The sequence below is a fragment of the Sebastes fasciatus genome, chromosome 6, assembly GCF_043250625.1.
Source record: "Sebastes fasciatus isolate fSebFas1 chromosome 6, fSebFas1.pri, whole genome shotgun sequence".
NCBI lineage: Eukaryota > Metazoa > Chordata > Actinopteri > Perciformes > Sebastidae > Sebastes > Sebastes fasciatus.
The window spans coordinates 21,403,706-21,424,817 of NC_133800.1; the positions used below are offsets into that span (position 1 = coordinate 21,403,706).

The 21,112-nt window shown below is 43.9% G+C and overlaps 1 protein-coding gene across 1 annotated transcript; it reads left to right on the forward strand.

Moving 5' to 3' along the window:
- Positions 1-3,447: 3,447 nt before the first annotated feature.
- Positions 3,448-20,779, forward strand: mn1b (meningioma 1b). Its single transcript, XM_074638354.1, has 2 exons — positions 3,448-8,172; positions 19,178-20,779. The coding sequence occupies exons 1-2, from the start codon at positions 4,605-4,607 to the stop codon at positions 19,456-19,458; spliced, it is 3,849 nt and encodes a 1,282-aa protein (XP_074494455.1). The 5' UTR covers positions 3,448-4,604; the 3' UTR covers positions 19,459-20,779.
- Positions 20,780-21,112: the final 333 nt, after the last annotated feature.

The following is a 21,112-nucleotide window of genomic DNA, read 5'->3' on the forward strand; positions in this document are numbered from 1 at the left end:
CCCATAGAGGACACACTGGGCTCCGCTCCGAACGGCACAGGACGCCGTCCACCCCCCCTCCAACAACGGAAGGAACAGTCTCTTTGGGCAACCCCCATGGTAATATACGTCTACCCAAGGAACGCCATGAATTAAGGGTAGAGGAGGGCACCCACTTGTGCTATCTTGTCCTATTGAGTGAAATATTGAGACAAATTGAGTCCTAAATCACTACAGAGAAGAGTGGTATTGTGACAGTGCTTGAAAGCCTGTAGACTGTCCATTGTCATGGAGTCGCCTCCGCAGCAGCAGCAGCTCTGAGCTGCATTTATCATCACTGGGGACAAGAGGGGGGGAAAGAGACCATGCCATCGGTTTGTCATACTTAACTTGTCTGTCTCCATCTGAGATGACTGGAGTCAGAGCTGGCAGCAACTGTATCACAGGGGTATTACAGTCAGAACAATATCTTGATTTTTTTTGTTTCTAGTGTTGTTGATGGGGTTTTGTGATACAACGGGCCTTTATCAGTTGAGAAATGAACATGAATCGTGATATTCCTGAGGGGCTTCACAGAGCAGTGATGGCTGCCTCGGCTAAAACAGTGCGTTATGCACACACACTTCTGTGTTTGTCTGACTCTAATGATGCTACATCCAGCTGGCTCTCGGATATGAAAGCGGTCCTCTAGCAAGGTGATAACTGAGGAAAAAGTGTTTTTTCTTTTTTTTTCTTATCCAGCAGCACACCACACGAGCACAGCAGCTTTTCAGAACATCTCAACGTGCTTCTTCTTCCTTCTGGAGAAGACAGGTACTTTACACCATGTCTCCTTCACACAACACAACCACCGTCTCTCCCCCTGCCTCCTCGCTCTTGAGCTGCTGTCCTCTCCGCTGCGAGGAGTGCACATACACACACATACCCCACAAATTCCAAATATAACACACATCCCAGCACCTTCCAATGCCTTGTCCTGACCTGTCTCCAGCCTCAGCCCTGACATATACAGCCCTCCCCTCCTAGCACATAGTCTGCTGGTTATTTCTTTGCACACATTATGGCTAAAAATGACCTGAGACATCCATAAAATTTGAAAATGCAGTGTAGTATAGAATATCTGATTCTATTTGCAAATCTAAGACATTTTTTGTGAAATATCATACACATGCGTTACATTTACTTTACATTTACCTCAGCTGTGGTTGAAGAAAAGGAAACATGTTGACATTAGTTGGTGATTATGTTCCCTCATATTCCCTTAAAATAATAGGATTCAGTGAGACTGGACATAGTGTTTTTTTTTTATATATATATATAATTAAACAATGCACTGCTTTAATATATGACAGTTTAAAAAAAATAGAACAGATTCTACAAAACCATAATTGATAACTAGTAAATTATCTCCCTATTTACACTCTCACACCCAAGTGTTTTATATGGTTTTTATCTGGTTTTATAAGCCACAATTGTAGTATTTATTTGCAATAGATTCCTATTCAAATTTAAAAATTGTATTTACAGCATGTATACCAGTTTAGAGCTACATGCCTCATGTCCTCTAAAACTATTCCCTGAATGCTTCAGCATGATGGTGATCAGCCTCTAGGTGGCACTGTGTCTGTTTGGTAGAAGTCCTCCTGGTTTTCACCCCCAAAGGTACAGAGCTGTCTGACACCAGATTCTCTAAATGCCCACTGTCCACAATGTCGGGAAAAGGATAATGTGGTGTTCTCATTTCACCAAAGTAAATATCCATGGTGGTGAATGGAAGTGCATTGAGTTCAGTAATCCCATATGTTCCCTTTATTCCAAAATAATGACTGTTAATCTTAGGAGGCAAGATTCCCACAAACGCACACACACACAGTCCTGGATTAATTGTAGGATATTTTTAATACATCTTTATTAGCATTTTTCTTAAGTAGTTTAAATTTTACACAGGAAAATGAATGTGAACTCTCAAAATTGAAGAAAAGATCCAAGGAATTCGTATGATAAATACACTAAAAGAGCAATAAATAATAACAATAAATACATGTGAAATATGCCTCTGCAAAATTCTAAGCTTTGGCATAACATTAAAATATATCAGAAAGTAGGTTATTTTGTCTTACTATACCAGAACACATTATTTAGGCTGACATTTTTACACTATAAATTGAGACTTTTGTCTCAAACTCCCATGAACATGAAGAGGCTATTTGCAACAATTATAATGCCTTATCTCAGGCTATTGCACCACTTAACCTTGCACAGATCACCTCGACCATTGTAGGTTTATACAGCTAATTAACCTGTAAAGTAAATGATCCTAATTTGGCCTTGGAAAACTGTTCTATTTTACAGACTATAATACTAAGAGAATGCTATTGATTATCGGAACCGAAGCCCAATATCATCCACATGATTTAGTTCAGATGGTCTTTTAAGGAGGATTTTTTTTCTCTCCCTCTTGGGACACATTCACATACAAGACTGGAGTTTGATTGGTCACTGGGGGGTTTGAGCGACACTTAATAATATTAGTCTATTTTATACTTTCATTCCAACAGACACAGATATTTAGGTTACATTATAATCTACTGAAGCCAAAGCACATTATTTTCATTTTACACCTGAGAACAAATTTAACATCCTCAACATTTGGTGGTTGCTTGTTATTGTGTGGAACTATATCAAGTTATTGCATTATTATATGTTGTTGCAGTAGGAGATGATGCTGGTCCACTGAAGTGGTCACTGCGTGGATGAGATGGGTGCAAAGGCTAGAAAAAGTTTGTTCATCAAGTTTCAAGTTTATTTGTCATATGCATTTAAAAGTACAGTGAAATGCAATGAAATGCATTTTACCCTGGCTCTCTCTCAGCCCTTAAAATCTATAGATAGTACAGTTGATAAATACTACAATAAATAAAACAATACCTGAGAAAAAAAATTATAAAACAACCTAAGACATCATAAAACAATCCAATCCAATCATAGGTGAAGAGGGCTGAATTTCACTTCAAGCATTATTCCAGTGGAGGATATGAGAGTTGCAGAAAGTGTTTCACTCACCTCACCTGTAAAACAATTCAGTGGTATAAAGAACAAATCAGAATCAGAATCGTGTTTATTGCCAGGTGTAAGAGGTGTACACTAGGAAATTGCTTTGGTTTTGTTGGTGCAAGTAAACAGTATAATAACAAAAGAATAGATAAAAACGTTAGAATAAAATAAGAATAAAAAAATATTATATTATTATTATTAAAAAAAAGGATCCCTTTGGAGAAATTATAATTATCTTCAAGACCAGCTCAAATGTGATGCTGGGTTTTAATGTGAGAATACTATTTTAAGTGAAAGCCATCTGATTTTTTTACCCAATCTCCTGGACTACCTTAACAGCGTTTGTCCCGCCCCCTCGGAGCTTTTCTCCGCTCGTCCTGATTGGCTGAGCCCTCGTGGATGGAAGCGGCTGCAGAAATGCAAAACTTGTTGCTGGCTCCTCTTGGACGCGTTGATCTCACACAGCGCCAAGCGGCAGAGCGGAGTGAGAGTGTATCTGTGAATCTGCTCCAAAAGTGCACTCAGTCAGACCATCACCAGACAAGACAGGACTCGGTAACCGGAGGGACGCACACACACATTATAGGAGCGGACACACGCACTGAGAGGACTTCTTCTTTAAGGCGAAAAAAAGGCGCTTCACTGCAAAAAAGGCGCATGACCGAGCGACCGGCAGCGGGGTGAAGGATGCTGTCAAGCCGCAAAGTGGTTGTGGAGTGCGGCTAGTGCACTCCGCGCTGCTCCGGTCGGACGCTCCGGTTCTCCGGTCCCTGGGTTGGAGATCTGTGTTTTTGTGGACTTTTCCATCAATTGGACTTTTTTGGCTACGTGCCTGCTCAGCAGTTGTCTAAGGACATCAGTGGGCACTATTTATTTAAAGAAATATTTTTTTTTTTCCTCAAAGCCACCAGAGATAGTTTTTAACAACACAATTGGACTTTTCCTTTTCCCCCTTGTTTTCCAGTATGGGACCTTCTACAAAAAAGTCGCTCTGGGACATTTGTTACATTGGACTGGAATAATGAATTAGCTGACAGAAATTTGCCATATTCCCTGTTCGGTCGGTCCAATTCTTCTCCTGCGCTCCTTCTCCTTTTTTGAGTTTGTTAGTTTTTGTGTCATGTTCGCACCGAAGAAATGCGCACAGAAAAAAAACTGTGGAATATGGTAGGTCACTCATGCAGCAAGTTAAATAACAGTGTTTTATATTTGTTTGCTTAGTCAAAGATAAAAAAAATTAAATAAAAAAAAAGAAGAGCAGTCAAGTGCACGCATAAATACAGGAGCAGGGACACAGTTTAGGTGCGTATTTGGACACAGTCTGTCCTCGGAGAAGTTAAAAAACAAAAATTCACAACAATAAGAACTCAAGTTGGTGAGTTTTAACATTTAAAAAAAGATAAAGCAGTTTGATCAGTAGAGTGAAACAAACATTTGAATAGTTTCTTGTATATCTTTTTTTTTTTTTTTATCTTTTTTTGCTTTTGGGGACAGACAGAGAAAAACAAGACAAACAGTGGTTGCCAATGTCTGGCAAACTGGCCGTCATGTGGGATTGATTGCAGAGGAGTATGTTTGGGCTGGAGCAGTTTGGTTCTCAGATTAATAGCAGAAACCCTGGCCAGTCAGAGAGAAACATAAGCCAACCGAGACTGAACATGGGCTCCCATTATAAAAGCCCAGCAGGTTTTCACTCTGGAGGCCCTCCTGGAGCCGTGGAAGCCGGCATGGGCCCTCTGAGCGAGCCGCAGATGCTCGGGCTCAACATGAACATGAACGGAGAGCAGCAGCAGTATGGGGGCTTCCACCCCAGGGGCCACTCGGACATGCATGCAGGAGGAGGACTTCAGCAGCAGCAGCAGCAGCAAGGACCCATGCATGGATTTTTTAACAACCAACAACCTCATCAAGGACATCCTCATGGCCATCAACCTCACCCCCACCAACCTCACCCTCATTTCAGTGGGAATTTTGGGGGCCCAGAGCCGGGGTCTTCATGCCTGCATGGTGGCAGGCTAATGGGCTACAACAACAATGGCATGGGACCACAGCAGGGCTTTGGAGAAGGATTTGATCCTCTCGCTGAGGGACAGGCAGGGGATGGCTTTCCCCAGCAGCAGCAGCAGCAGCAGCAGCAACAGCAGCAGCAGCAGCGGCCTGGTAACATGCCTGACTTTACACATCACGGGCCTCCCAGTGGCAGCCATGCTGTGCCTGCTCCCTGTCTACCCCTGGACCAGTCGCCCAACAGAGCAGCATCCTTCCACGGTCTCCCATCCTCCTCGTCCTCCTCCTCCGAGTCTCACGGCCTGGAGCCTCGGCGGATGCCCAACCAGGGAGCTGTGGAGGGATTAGAGTATAACTTCCCAAGTGAGCCTCCATCTGGACATTTTGATGTACATGTATTTTCCCCATCAGAATCAGAATCTCAGTTACCCCATTTTGGCCCAGGAAGGCCTGTTCCCGGCGGTAATTTCCCAGGGAACCCTGGCATGCCACGGACACCAGGTATGCCGGGCATCTCTAAAGGACACCAGCCGCCCCCGCCACAGCCCCAGCAGCCTCAGCATGGAGTGTTTTTTGAGCGTTTTGGAAACGGCCGGAAGGTGCCCGTGGGAATGGAGCCGGGGGTCAACGCGAGGCATCCTCTCATGCAGCAGCAGCAACAACAGGCTGGCTTGATAGCCAGACAGAATTCATGCCCCCCTGGCCTCCCCCGACCCCCTCAGGCTGAGCCCGGCTCCACTAACCCTAACATTCTGGACGGAGGGGTCATGATGCCTGGCCAACACAACCAGTTTGAATATCCCATTCACAGACTGGAAAATAGGGGTCTGAATCCCTATGGGGACCCCATGTTTAGTATGCAACAGCCAGCTCCCCCTCCCTCCCAGCAGCCCCCGAATCAGAGGCTGCAACACTTTGACTCTCCTTATATGAACATGGCAAAAAGGCCTAGATTTGACTTTCCCAATGCACATGGCGGTGAGGGCTGGTGTGGTGGTATGGATAACCACCTCTCTCCCTCGGCCTATCCCGGCCTGCCTGGAGAGTTCACCCCACCTGTAAGCGAAGGTTTCCCACCAGGTCCCCTGCAGCATCCGGGGCCCGAGCAGCAGTCTCTGCAGCAGCGGCAGAATGCAGCTATGATGATAAAACAAATGGCCTCTCGCAACCAGCAGCAGAGGATGAGGCAGCCCAGTCTGCAGCAGCTGGGTCACCACGGCGATGTACCTCCCGGCCCAATGGCTCACGGAGGCCCGGTCGGGAGCATGCCCCAGCCTGGCTTCGACAGGGAGAACGGTGGCAGGATGCCCAACATTGATGGACAAAATCCTCATGTAACTCAGGAGAACTCCTGGTTCCAAGGGTCCCACCCACCAGGGGAGATGATGTCACGGCGTATGGGTGGAGCGGGGAATGAATCAGGGCCCCATGACATGGGGCTACAGCAGAACGGGGCTGGGATGATGTTTAGGCCAGGCATGGGCATGCAGGAGCCCATGAGAATACCAGGAGATGGGCATGTACAGGCTCTCCATTCCCCGGGCATGCACTCACAATTCAGCGGCAACATGGGCAACCTCTCACAAATGCAGTCTCCAGGAGCGGGGACGGGGCACCCGAACGCACCGGCGGAGAGGCGGCCGGCTGACTTCCCCGCACCTCCAATGGGAGCTCAGCCAACGTTTCCCTATGGGGGGGCTAACCGTCAGGGGCCGGCCCACAGTGCTCCCCAGGGGGTGAACACCTCACCAGGGAGCTACCCTCCTCAGTCTGAGTTCCCCCCAGGCCAGCGGGCGTCTGTTAGTAAGCTCGGAGCGCTGTCCCTCGGGAACTTCAGCAAAACCAGCGCTAAAGACAGTGTTTTCGGCCAGAGCTGCCTGGCGGCCCTTTCCACGGCCTGCCAGAACATGATCGCTAGCCTAGGGGCCCCCAATCTTAACGTAACATTCAACAAGAAGAACCAAAATGAGGGCAAGCGAAAACTGAGTCAGACAGAGCAGGACATTAATAGCAGCACATCTAATGGGACTGGCAGTGCTGGACCTGAATATTTTCAGAGCAGCACTTCCCAGAACAGCCAGATGCCTGGCACTGGGAATAGCAACTCTAAGCCTGCAAGTCAAAGCCAGACGGTGCAGGGGGAAGCCAGTGCCCTCTCCCCAAATTACAACATGGACGCTACCCCATGCAGTGAGGGGAAGGCAACAACAGGGAGTGGGAGAGGGAGAGGCAGGAGAAAAAGAGACAGTGGACATGTGAGCCCTGGAATTTTTTTTTCCCCTGACAATGGTAACCCTGTTGTAAGTCCAGGCCAGCAGACCCCCTCTGCTGGCGTTGGGGAGAGGGGTGGGGGAACGCCCCACGAGAAACACCTCCAATCACCCTCTTGGGGAAAAGGAGGCGACCTAATGTTGGGGGACCAGGCCGACCTCATGTCTTCTTTGGACAGTGGCATTCAAAGTGTCGCCAAGTCTGACAGTAGCTCACCACGAGTGGACTTTCCTGACGATGTCAGCACCCACTACGGCAACGAGGACGAGGTGTCCTCCAGCTCCGACGCAGGAGGGGCCTCGGCCACCAAGCCCAATCGCAGCCCCATGATCACCGGCTCACCCAAAATGCAGAGGAGCGACCACGGGTTGATAAATGGACAGAAGCCCCTCGGCATGGGCATTAACAATCATACTACCTCGCCGCCAGACAGCTATGGACTGAACGCTGGTGGGGCCACAGGGGCCAGTGGGGTGAGCCACCCGGGCACTCCCGGGGTGGAGCAGGTACGCACCCCATCCAGCACCTCTGGCCAGGAAGACATCCATCCTCTGGAGATCCTGCAGGCCCAGATCCAGCTCCAGCGGCAGCAGTTCAGTATCTCTGAGGACCAGCCCCTGGCCATGAAGAATGGCAAGAAGAATGGCGACTGTCCCTCACAGAACGGAGACAATGAGCTGGCAAGCTGCAGCCCGGATGCTGGGAAGGGCTCAATGGGCACTATTGACCTTGACACCCTCATGGCAGAGCAGCACGCCACCTGGTACGTGCCCAGTGACAAGGCCATGATGGACGGGTCAGAGGATGACAAGGCCATGGGACCATGGGAAAAAAATAAGAGCCAAAACAACAGCAAAGAAGGTAAATGAAACTCCTTCCTTTTGGTTATATTTCACCCACTTTTTCCTTTCACTCTTCCTCTCACCCTCTGTGTGTCTCACACATGCAACACACTACCTGATCCATTTTTTGCTCATAAAATGAGTTTTCTTCCTTAAAATGCTTCATATTTTGATGTGAAATGCAGTGTGACATGACATGCATAAGAGGTAAAAAGCTCTAGTAACGCTGAGAACCTTTTGTCCATATTGTGCGCCAGAAAGCAGCCGTCTCTGTTTAACTAGGCTCTTTGGATTTTAGAGGTTTAGCCTATAGGAAGATAATAAATTTAATGGTAGCGCCATTCAAGTCTTTACAAAGAAAATAATAAAAAAAAGAAGATTTATGTGGTATTTTTCTTGTTAAATTGCTCCGTGTTGAAGAATGTAAAAGTGATATTTCCAGAGTGGAGCACTTTTTAAATGCCATCTGACTGAACAAAGTCAACATTACGACTGAATGTATTTTTCTGGGTTTCTTCATTGTAGAGGCGCTTCAAAAGAAGAGCTCAAGTAAAGTCAACATTTCCTGCGGTTCTTTATCTCGGTTTTCAGGGTGAACAACTACATTGAGAAGATTAATAGCTTTTTTTGAGGATATGCGTTGAACTCAGCGGGGTTTCCCTCGTCTTGTTCCGTGTTTGTTTTTGTTATTACCATGAGATAATAGCGACGATTGATTTGAGATTGGCAGGACAGGATTTCAAGGATTAGATGGCATGGTGAAATGAATACAGATACTTTCAAATTTATTTTCCGTGGGAAATAGTTAATTTAGAATTATTTTTTTTTTAATATGATTTAATATCTAGTTTAAAATTGCAGTTTTATTATTGTTAAGAAATGTGTTATTTATTATTGTCTTTTTAAATAATTTATTAATATTATAACATACCTTTTATAGTGTAAAAATATTTTTGGCAGTATTTAGGATAGAATATAAAGTTTCTCAAGGAAAATGTAAAATGTTCTGGCCTAAAGGCAAAGAGGACGGAGATCTTACAGTGTGCAGATGGAGGTTCATGGTTACAAGTAGTTTTTCTGTTTTTATGGTGACTCTTAAATCTAAATGCAGATGAACTATTTTACTGTTACGTTGCTGCGGATTAGTTTCTTCTTTTAATTCTTCTTCCTATAATAATAATAATAATGATAATAATATTTTTTATTATTATTATTAATATTATTACTACTTCATTATTATATTATTTTGTGTGCTTTAATTTGAATAGAAAACGAATTGCATGCATTAGTGTGCATTATAATTGCAGAATTAGGCGAGTTTATGTACTAGAATATGCTGGTTTTATTTATATGTTTATAATTTTTTTATTTCTTTTTAACATTTCTTGTCTTTAAATTTTATTTTATTATTACTTTTTTTTTTTTTAAACGTTGGTTATTTCCAAATCATTTCAAACCAAAGCAGCAGACGGAAATGTTTTGACGTTGCAACATAAGAAAATGTGGAAGAGCTCCCCACTGTCAGGGTTAAAGCTCCCGACAGGCCTGTGGCTATATGGATATATATAATAATATGGATGTATGGATATATAGTCATGTGGATGTATATAGACTATAATTGTGGAGAGCGCCTAGCGCGTCTCGAGCGCCTCTTTGTTCTGAGCGGTGCGGGTGCAGAGAGGGGCGGGTGCGCGCGCCGAGTCTGGAGCCCATGCAGGCGCAGCGCATTGTTTATATGAGCCTCACTGAGCTCAGGGTGTCCGGCACTAACACTAATGCCATTACTTCCAACGAGCAGCACTGTAACTGATGAAGCAGACTTATATCACCGGTCAACCCAATTATAACATCACCAGAAAAATAACAAGCAGTGAGCATTTTAATTTGAGCCACAATGATCAAAACTATCAGCTACAGTTCACTTGCAACTATTTGTTTTCCTCCTAATTGGACTCCACTGGTCCTCAGCTAAATTACAGGACAAATGACAAGATCATTGAACATTGTGGCTTTTTTTTGTTCCCATGATCATTTACAAAATTGGTAACCCAGTTCTACTAATTTATTTATATATATATATATATATATATATATATACTCTTACACTTATACACTTATATATATAATATATATTATACACGTGTATAATATATATATATATTATACACGTGTATAATATATATATATTATACACGTGTATATATATATATATGTGTAAAAAATAAATAAATAAAATAACAGAGCATGGATGACAAAAAAAACAAAAGAAAAAGCCCACTGATGCCAGGAGATGATAAGTAGCCTAACATCATCACTTTTGATATTGATTAATGAGTATTCTTTTGAGCCGGAAACCCAACACTGATAAGCAGTCACCCTGTTGCTCTCACTGTTTTAATTTCTCTGGGGCTGATAGCAGGTTTAATATTATAAATTCATAAAAATCAGTAGGTATTTAAAAGCAGAATAGTCTGATTTCTGCTCTCATTTCCTCTCCCCTCCTCTATCTCCTATCTCCTGTCTCCTCTCCTTCTTCTCCTCTCCTCTCCTTCCACTCCTCTCCTCTCCTCTCCTTCCTCTCTTCTCCTCTCCTCTCCTCTCCTCTCTCAGCCCTCCCTGCATGGACACGAGGCATGCAGCTCTGGAGCGATCGATAGCTAGTTAGCACAAATCACGGCTCCTGACAGTTTCTCATTTGAGTGCTTCAGACAGCAAAGATGAAAAAAAGGGTGGAGGTGTATTTGGGAGGGGAGGGGGATTTCGAGATTGAATCTGATGCTTAGGCTACACAGAAGGGAGCAAAATAACATAATAATTTAAGATAAGTCATAGCCCACAGTGTAGTTCCATAAGAGCCAGCATCCCACAGGCTTTGCACACTGCAAAAAAAATATCCACCTCTGCCAGCCAGTCTAGTCCTCAGTCTAGTGAAGAAAAACTCTGCCATTAGGGAGATAATGTCAGTGACACTAAATTAGGCCAATTCATTAGTCCATTAGCATTAACTTAATGTAGCTTGGTCAAGAAAATTCTTAAAAGATGATCATTTTCATTAGGATGAAATTAATTGATGTAATTCCAGTGACAGTGGAATTTTTTTTTTTTCTCACTCATAATAAGTTGAAATAACATTTTAATCATCAGCACAAGATGACATAACCAGTTAAGATATTTTTTGCAGTGGAAATATTCTGAAGGGTTATATAAGTCTGAAATATAGACTAAGAAAATTAGCTGTCTAAAGTGGTAGATATGATATGATAGGACTTTTTTTTCTGTCCACTTCCCAAAACTCCTTTTGTCATCAGCATTATTTTCTCTCTCAGTTGTGTTGTTGAACTATGCATAGATTATTTTCTTTTTTAAACAATTAGCATTCTATCAGGTTATTAAATTCAATAGCGATAAACCGTAATTAATACATTGATTAAACACCAAAAAATGTATTGTTAATACCTAATTAAAAATGAAAATGTCATTGAAAATTCATTTAAATTAAATATATTATAATTACAAGCAGAACTTTGAGTGATTTCTCAGTTCTCAATGTGACTAAAAATATGAGATTTTCTGTTTCTGGTGAGATTTTGTCCTGAGAACTACATGATGCGTATTATTTGTTGTGTTTTAGGTAGTGTGTTTTTAATCGCTGTTGTATAATAAGTTAACTTTTAACTGCTTGAGTGGTGAATTATAGTGTTGTGTGTATTTTGGTGATGGAGAGGAGTTTGCTTCAGATGAGTAGATTGCAGTGAAAGTAAAAGACCTGGGGAGGTCAAAGGTCAGCGTGGTCGTATGAGGTGAATGTTTCCATCGCTCAGTGCAGCTTCACTATAAAGCGAAGTTGTGTGAAACTTCAGAGGGACCTCAGATCAGTTTGTTGCCAGGTGCGTTTGTGTCAGCGCTGTAGAGACGACAGGAGCCACAAATCTTGCCATGATTCGAATACAAAATTCCATATTTAGCAAACTTCCTCTGAATGTTTGAATGTGAGGAGCTGTGCTCTCGGAGCTGATGTCTGTCCACCCAGTGCATCCCAGCTCACCCTCTCTGTGCTCCCTGTGTGCCTGTTTAAAGTGATGCGTGCTGCACTAATGGCCCCCTTTGGACCCCATATTTGGCCTCATCTCTCTGTGACAGCATGTAGCTCAAGTTTTTCACCAAGACACAGTTCTACCTGCCGCTGTAAGCTCACGGCCTGCAGAGTCTCGTGTGTGCAACACGTCTTCTTCGTGTGCTCCCACAGAGGCGAGGGGGGAGAGGTGTATGCGAGCAACCTTTCCTTGTACGGCGTCAGTTAATATTATTTCCCCTTTTTAAAATAAAAAAAAAATTCTTTTACGCTCTTCCTCTTCCCTTCTCTTGTGTATATCTTAGCCAGAAGCCGACCGTTCATTTGGAAACTCGTGCGCAGTCTTGATAACAGGCAAACCAGCAGGCGTAGGAAGTGATTCAGTTATTTTTACTTTTTGCCACATACACACTTACTTTTTTTTTTTTTAATCAGCAGTTAAAACACTTCACAGTTGACCCTGTGGAATAGCTTCACTCTTCACTCTCAATAATCAGCCCATAAACAGCTCTAATCATGATCAAATCTCTTTCCGCTCTGACTTTGACAGGTTTGAAAAGAAGGAACTTGCATCTTATCACACCTACTAGAAAGCACTTAAATCCACTGAAAGAGCCGTATTGATATTCCACCATGGAGAACAATCCTGTGAGACTGGCTGCCTTTGACATTTCAGCACGACAACAACCCCACAAATCACACCAGTAATTTCTATTTCCTTTTTTCTAAAAAAAAAAAAAAAATAAGGAGAAAGTGATTGGCACATGCTTGAATGTGGAAAAAAACAGCTCGGGGCAGTCTATGTTCTTTACCTGTCATTACAAGGTGTTTCATATTGACTTTTTTACAACAACACACATCCACCAAGTCCCTCGCACACTCCCGCACTGCAGTAATGATTATCATTATGATAATCATAGCAATTAGCCTCGGTAATATTGTTTCCAAAAGTCATAATTCATCCTCGGGCAACTCCTGTAAGTTGACTTTGTTATTGACGGGTTCATAGCGGCCACAAAGAACAGCTAGTTTATGTCTACAAGTGCTGAGTTCAGCAACATAAGTACATGATTGTAATGACAGAGCAAACTAACGTCCTCCTGAGCAAAATCGTCCCTGATGTGGACACAGAAAACACTTTCTCGCTGTATGTTTGTGTGCTAGCGTGCACGTGAGTGTACGACGAAGGGCAGGTTTGTAGACACTGCAACTTGATAGTGTGGATTTGTCAGGTGTAGACATAAAGTTTGATTTATTTAGACTCGGTGTCAGGCTCACGGCTTCAGGTGTCTCGCTCGGTGGAACGCGCTCACTTAATTCTAATGTGTTGAAAAATATTTAAGAGTATTTACTTGACTTGTAATTTAAATAGTGCAGGACTGAAAAGTGCCTATCATGCATTTAAAGCGTCTGGAATTTTTGCGAGTGTGTGTATTCGTGTTTGTTGCATTATGCTATGCGTGTGCATGTGTGCTCCATGTTCTCGGGCTTTTTTTGCAAGACATTGAGCACTAGTGACAGTCAAAGGAAGCCTATTAAAGAAGCTTGTGACTGATGAAGAGAGAGAAAAAAGATGAACAAAGGTGTCAGGCCTTTCTGGATTTTCAACTCTTCAAAAAACTAGCAGCTCATCCGGTGTTTTGTTTTCCCTGGGGAAGGGTGTTAGAATAAAATAAAACTTGTCTCAGCATGTGGTAAATATTCTCCTCGGATGCAGCAGGGAACGGAAAGCTGAGTTTATCTGACTGGGAGATGCACAGAACGAGGAGTTTCAGACCCTTCGATCGTGGATGTATGTGACGTGCCTCCAAATGGCCACTGTCTTGTTGAGTGACTAGACACGAGGGGGAAAAAAAAAGCAGCGCTTGAAAGGTGTCCTGGGTTCATTCATATGTTCCCCGGGATACAAGCACGGCTTTTAAAAGCTGAGTGTGTGTGTGTGTGTGTTTTCAGAGGTGTAGGTGTTGTCACGCTGCCAGCAGCGGTTATGTTATTAACCATACAGGTAGTCGTCAGGCGCCTTTAATTTGTATTGAGCAATTGACAAATGGGTTATGACACCGGAGCTGTTTCTCCTGGGTGACAGAAGTAGAGACTGATGGAGTGAAGTAGAAAGTAAGAGAGATAGAGTTTTTTTTCAGAGAACATCTGTAGTTTCGCTCACGAGGCGAGTGGCTGGGTAATAGCTACCGTTTGCATGTATGGAAGAGAAAATAATTCAATTTAAAACATTGTTTTCCATCAGTTTCATACTCCATGACTATTGTTCATTCTCAGTCTGTGTGGGAGTTTTAAGAACAAATTTATCTTTATCTATTTAAAATAACTATAACACACAACAGCAAAAGACGAAATAGAGAATATAATTTTTAAGTTTAATTTAATTACAATGATTAAAATTACCTTTTTTTTTTTTTACTTTTTTTGCATCTCCTGGAACATAATTGATAATAATTACCCCGACTATTACTTTCATCTAAAACAAATGTCTCTGTCATGCATGTGCTTCTAACCTCAAAATAGTAACTGTTTTCACGTGCGGTTGACCTTTTCCAAAAAGGTGAAAACACAAAGTGTTGCAGCAGCACTGTGCTGAAGCAAAATAGAGACAGCGAAGTAGATCAATATGTCACCGACTTGGACGACATCCTGGACAGGTCCTGGACATGGTTGTGAGTTATGAAGGAGGCACTAAATCACTTCCCATGTTCTGATTTGTGTCTGGTTTCCTAAGCACTTGTGGCCAGAGGGGGAGGTGTGTATATATATGTGTGTGTGTGGGTATGAGTTTGAGGGGATGGGAATGGGTGTGTTGCTGAAGAGAAGGTAACGAATGCTGGGGGCAATGCCTGCCTGGGCAAGTTTTTCCCCCTTTATGTTGCAGGCCAGAGAACAACAGAGAGGAAATTCAAACCAAAATAACCCCTGTGTGAGAAACGTCCCCCCTCGCTCCCTCTAGATATCCTCCCTGCTCTGAGGGAACGGTCAGTACCCACCCTGAGGCAGGGGATACCTGGGCTGGAACAATACCTCTGTTAGCCCCCACATACATCATTAACTCAACATAACTGCACTTAAGGGACATTATTAGATTTTCTCGGTGGCTCACGTATTCGGCAGACGTGTCCTGTCACTTGTCTGAGATGATATGGGAAAACTTTAAGTTGCTATATTTCCAGAGAAGATGTTTTCTTTGGTTCCGTATCCGACCTTTTCTCTGCCCCCACTTTTTTTTTTTTTAATCCGACTTTCTCTCTGTGGATTGTGACGGGGCGTTTTGTGCTGACAAAGACAGAATCCTCTCACAAGGCCATAGTGGTGCTAGTTGTTATGCTAAAGGAATCTGACCTGATGTCACACACTGTCATAGGAGCGCAGGCCTTTGGGTGTTTTTGTCAGCGAAGCGGAGCCTCCTGATTGGGCCGGTTTGTGTTTAGAGAGGACGGGGTCGCGCCCTCCGGAGCACGGGGGTCAAAGGTGAAGTGTCGTCATGGAAGTATAGAGCTCGGGATAGAAAGGGCAGAGAGGCCTGCCGCATGGGATTCTGGGGCCTGGGAAATCAATGTGACGGCTCTGAGGAACTTCTTTCATTCAGCTTCTTTTCTGCCCTACTTGTTTATTTTTACAAATAGTCACAATATCGGTGTCAGTTTCTCTGTTATTATTTTGTTGTTTTGTAGGCTTAATTGAAAAAATAATTGCACGCTGTAACACTTATTATTAAATTGCTCGAAAACACGGTCTCCGAGCAGCCATTGTTTACCTCCCATGCGTTGCTCGGAGTGTGTCGAGTGTGTGTGATATGACATGTAAACCCGTGTCAGGCCGTCAGCTCCCAGACACATTGGTGTCATCCAGACAACCGGAGCTGTGCGCTGTGTGTGCTCCCAGCCTTCATGGCATTCGAAGCTCTACTCATCTCTGTAAATCGTCTCTGGCTGCGTCTGTGAGACGGCTCCAAAACCCCACTGCTGTGTGTGCATGCGTGTGTGTATGTGTGTGTGTGTGTGTGTGTGTGTGTGAGCATCATCGCCAGGCACTAAATAACAAAGTACTGCACTTGGGGCGAGAGATATAGTGATATAAGTGCATCACATTAAATTCCGTATTTACTTAACACATCACAGTGGTAATCTTGTCTGGCTGTAATGTGGTTAAGGATATTTAGGTGTATTTGTGGCTCGGCGCAGCTGCTCGCGCTGTTACTGTTCCCTTTTTTATTAGGTATTTTCCCCCTCGCTTGTTGATGCTAAGCACTTGTTCCCGCTCAGATGAATAGGCCATTATTGAGATATTACCGTGGATATGAATTCTGCGTTAGTCAATGAGCAGCCATAACAAGATGGATCTTTATTATATATATAAAAAACGATTTCCCTGCTTGTAAAATGTCATGGTGATTTGGGATTTAGACTTGTGTGATGTAGAATTTCACACTGCCGCTTCCACTTTTGAAGGAATGCGCCGCCATGGATAATGCTTTTACAATTTAAGGGTAGTGTCTTGATTTTTCCATAAAAAAATCACATCTCTTGAATCCCCCTTTGGCTACCCTGTAATACTAGGTGATATTTTAATCCTGTGGTGGTCAAGTGTTTGGCTTATTTTACAAGTGGTGGATTTTGCATCTGCTGTTAAATGAACAATGTATTGTAACAAACAGCCCATTCAGAAATATATTTCTTTTTTACAGCATTTCTTAAATTGTGTTTATATGTATTTAAAAAAGTCCTGTTTTTATATGAGCTCATACCTGAACATGAATCCTGGGATTATACAAGCAATACATTTGTGTGAGTGTGTGCAAGAAGAGAGTTTGTAATTTGATCTATGTGTATTTTCTTCTCAGTGTATTTTCCACTCTTGTCCTTGCGTTGAAGCTGAGTGACGTGTCTAGCTGGGATTGTGTGTGCACGTCCATATGTATGTGTGTGTGTGTGCGCATGTGGAGCAGCAGCTGAGGGCTGGTGTGGGTACGGCGGAGGCAGTGGCGGCGGCGGCAGCGGCAGCGGTTGGCGTGTTGTGTGTTTTTCGGCTGTGCGTGTTGTCAGTTTGCTGTGTGTCAGCAGTGAGCCAGGGGAACGCTTGGCTGCCTATTCAGGCCGGTGCGGACCCTGCTGTGCCCAGCTAGCATGAGCTGCTGGCGGCTGCTGGAGGGCACAGCGCTGGGAAGAGGGAGTGTGAGTGGGTGGAGGGGGGGGGGGGGGGTTGATACTGGCAGGGGGTGGGGATCCGCCATGCTGAGGTGTATGACTGGACCCTCTGGCGAATGTTAGATCTTGTCACCGCCACCACCAACACTGCTCTAAATCCTCATTTCTCCCCCTACACCCTCAGCCCCCACTTCCACCATGTCGCTAGTCCTTGGGAGGGAGATGGAGATAGAGAGAGAGAGAAATTTACAGAGACCGGCAGTCAGAGAGACAAACGAAACAGGGAGCAACGGGAGGCTTGGCTGCTTGACCTTTTACCAAATCCCCCCCTCCCCACTTTTCCATTCCAGTGGTCGCAGCCCAGACAGGCTGGGGGGCAAGCCTGCCTCACTGCCTGCATGTCTGCCTGCCTCTCTTGGTTGTCCTAGCTGCCCGGCTTGGGTCGGCCTTCTCTCTTCCCCGGCTGTGTTTTGTTAACACTGTGTCACTGCTGCCTCTGGGTTTGTGAAAGCAGAGAGGGAGGGAGATGAAAACAGTACGCAAAACAAAATAAAAACAGTTTAAGTAGCAGAGAAGGATGAGCTAAAAAGAAAAAAAGGGGGGGTTATGGATGATACGGAGCGTCGCTTCTCTCAGGTGAGCAGCAGACTGACTGGAGTGTTGTGATCTGCAGCCTCTGTGCCCAGACTGTGTCGTCTATCACAGCCTCTCCCCTTTCTCTGACACATGTAACTCAGCTTGTCAGAGCTGTTTTCTGCCTGTCTCTACACTCAAGACGCCCTGCACCTTAAAGCTCTGTGTCTTTGTGCAGCGCACTGATCCGCTCACCATCCACACGGAGCAAGGCAGGCGTAGATTTTGTGCGGTGAGGAGATGAGCGGACTGATTTTAGCGAGGGATCCCTAACATCTTCACACACGCTTTCCCTGCGCTTTGGGCTTCCTTGGAGGCAAAACCCAAAGCACACGCTGCAACACTAGTGTCGCAACACACATTACCTCTCTCCTAGTTGCTGTGTGTCTCTTTCCCCTGTTGTATTTTGTGTCTTCAAAACTTTTTCTTCATTTCTGCCCTCTTCTCCCCTCAGCATGTCTCTCAGCAGATGAAGTGTGACGCTGCGCTTTTATGTATAGTTTAGCCAAGCACTTCCTGTCCTCCTTAATCTTCTCCCCGCGACTAATTTTTTGGTCACGCGGCACAAAGTGATTTTTCTCCATATGTGAAGCATCTCAGACGTCAGCATTTACTATTTTTTTATATGACTTATAATCAACCTGTGTATGGATTTTGGTGCAACCATTTAATGTGAGGCCCCACACCTTGGTGACACAGGGTCGATACCGTGGCGTGGTCATTATACCACTAAATTGGGTCAAGCAGGGTTAAAGGCCAGTATTCTCAGCGCCCTTTGACCCTCTGACCGGAGGTCATGCAGGAGCGCTCTAGATTTGCACGCTTGACTGGGAGCAAATGAATGTATGTTTGTGTGTGTGTGTGTGTGTTTTCACTTGTGTATATCGGGCATGAGGAGGAGGTGGAGTGTGAGCAGAGGAAGCTTTGCTTACAGCCTCCTTTTCGGGTGGTGGTGGTGGTGGTATTGACGGGGCGGTGGAATAGTGTTGAATTCATTTCACAGTGCAGATTTAGAGTGGGAAGTGAAAATGACACTGGTTTAATTAAAAGTGTGTATTTTAAATGCTTCATCTGTATCGGAGAATGCCAATTCGCTTGAAGTTGTTTATTTTATTTTTTTGGTACACTGTCTTAATTAACCTTTTCCTCTCTGTGCTTGTCTGCAGAATCAGAGCTGTCCCAGAGTAAGGCTGGAGCCGGGGCCCCAGGAGCTGGGGGTGGTGGAGGGGGAGGAGGGGGAGGTGGAGGAGGAGGAGGTGGAGGAGGTGGAGGAGGAGGCGGAGGAGGAGGAGGGAGCAGCGGAGGGAACCACCTGCAGTGCCTGTCCGTCCACTGCACAGACGAGCTGGGGGACAGTAAAGGCCGAGGGGGGCCCGTCTCGTCCTGGCGCTCTCTCCACTCTGATATCTCCAACCGATTTGGGACATTTGTGGCGGCACTGACTTGAACGAAAAAGCAGGCCCAGCAGGAAGACGCAGAGAAGATTAAGACGAAGACGAGCTTCAGAGACAAATAATGATGATGAGGATGATGATAAAGTGTTGATGAGGCAACTGCGAGCAGCTCCTGCCTGTTCAGGGACAGAAAGACATTTACACTCATAAACGCAAACAGACACTCACTCTCTCACACACACACACACACACACACCTACACACTTACACACACACACACTTACACACACACACATGCAAATACCATGTTTTTTCCTGATACATGCAGTCACACTTTAGGACACTCTCTCACATACTGCTGGACAATTCAGCGCGGGCTCTACCCAACAATGCCCACATCTGGAAAACCTCAAATCAATATTTTTTTTTCTCTTATTTTCTTTGTTGAAGAAAAATAAAGAAATGTCAAAAGGAGGAGAACACAAAACCAGAAGAAGCAGAAGAAGAAGAAGAAGAGATATTCAGTTGTCATTGGCTCTGATTGTATACCAGCGTTGAGTCTTGTGATGCGACCGTCATCTCATGGCTTTTAGTCTGTTGCTTACTACAGCCGGCATGCTCTCATCTCAGCTCTGGTTACAGCTCTAATTATCCTCCCATTAAAGGCTACTCTACTGTTTGCTGCCCAAAATCTGCCCCCTAAATTTACAGTCTCCTAATATACACAGAAATACAGAGATTTCCCCCTCACACACACACACACACACACACACACACCCACACACTCAAATGAGGCCTACTGTTTCAATAGAAGAGGCAGAACTAGAGGAAGATAGGAAGAGGGGGAATTTTGCATGAATGTAACTCAACTTTGTTTTTTTTGTGAACACACAACTTTTCCCCCTCCTTGTCAAAGAACATTTTAAACTTTATCATTTGCTGCTCTTAATCATTTATGAGTTCTTTATTATTTTTATCGGCAAGAACAACTTTCCCTCTTCTCTTCTAACCTCTGCTATCGACCTCACAAGCTCAACCGCTTGAGTACAATTCAGCCAATGGGAACTGAAGATGGAGGTCAAGGGATTGTTTAATAAGGGAATTGAAAAAAAAGACTATTGGTATTGCACATGTATAATAAGAGAAAAATTTGCTGTGTGTTAGGCAATCTTGTAATCTTTAAAGCTTCTGTTGAATTTGAATTTCTGAAACAATAGATGGAGGACTGTGACGGCAATTTACAAACTGATTTTTTTTTTTGTTTTCTTTTTTTAATAATATGTAAAGTGCAGTCGTCTGTTTTCCTGCATATTGTATATATCTGTATATGTTTTATTGAGTAACTAAATAACAATAAATATGACGTTAAAGGTGGCATTTGGTGGCATTTCCTTTTGGCGATTAGTTTTGTTCTTTATAAAAAAATATTCTTTAAAATATATATTATATCGCAACAGCAAATATGAAATAAAAAATAAATTAGGGGTGTAATGATACACCGATTTGGATCGATATGTCAATTCAATGACCAACAATCCAATATCATTGATGCAACGTGAAAACTTCGATACATATCGTCAGTCTTTAAGATACGCCTTTATTTTGAAATTCCAATGGCACGTCTGTGTCATCATTTCCGTCCAAGCGCACCTCCTTCCTACTAATAAACATGTCAAATCATATTTTAGTGTCCTTTTGTGAGTTTAT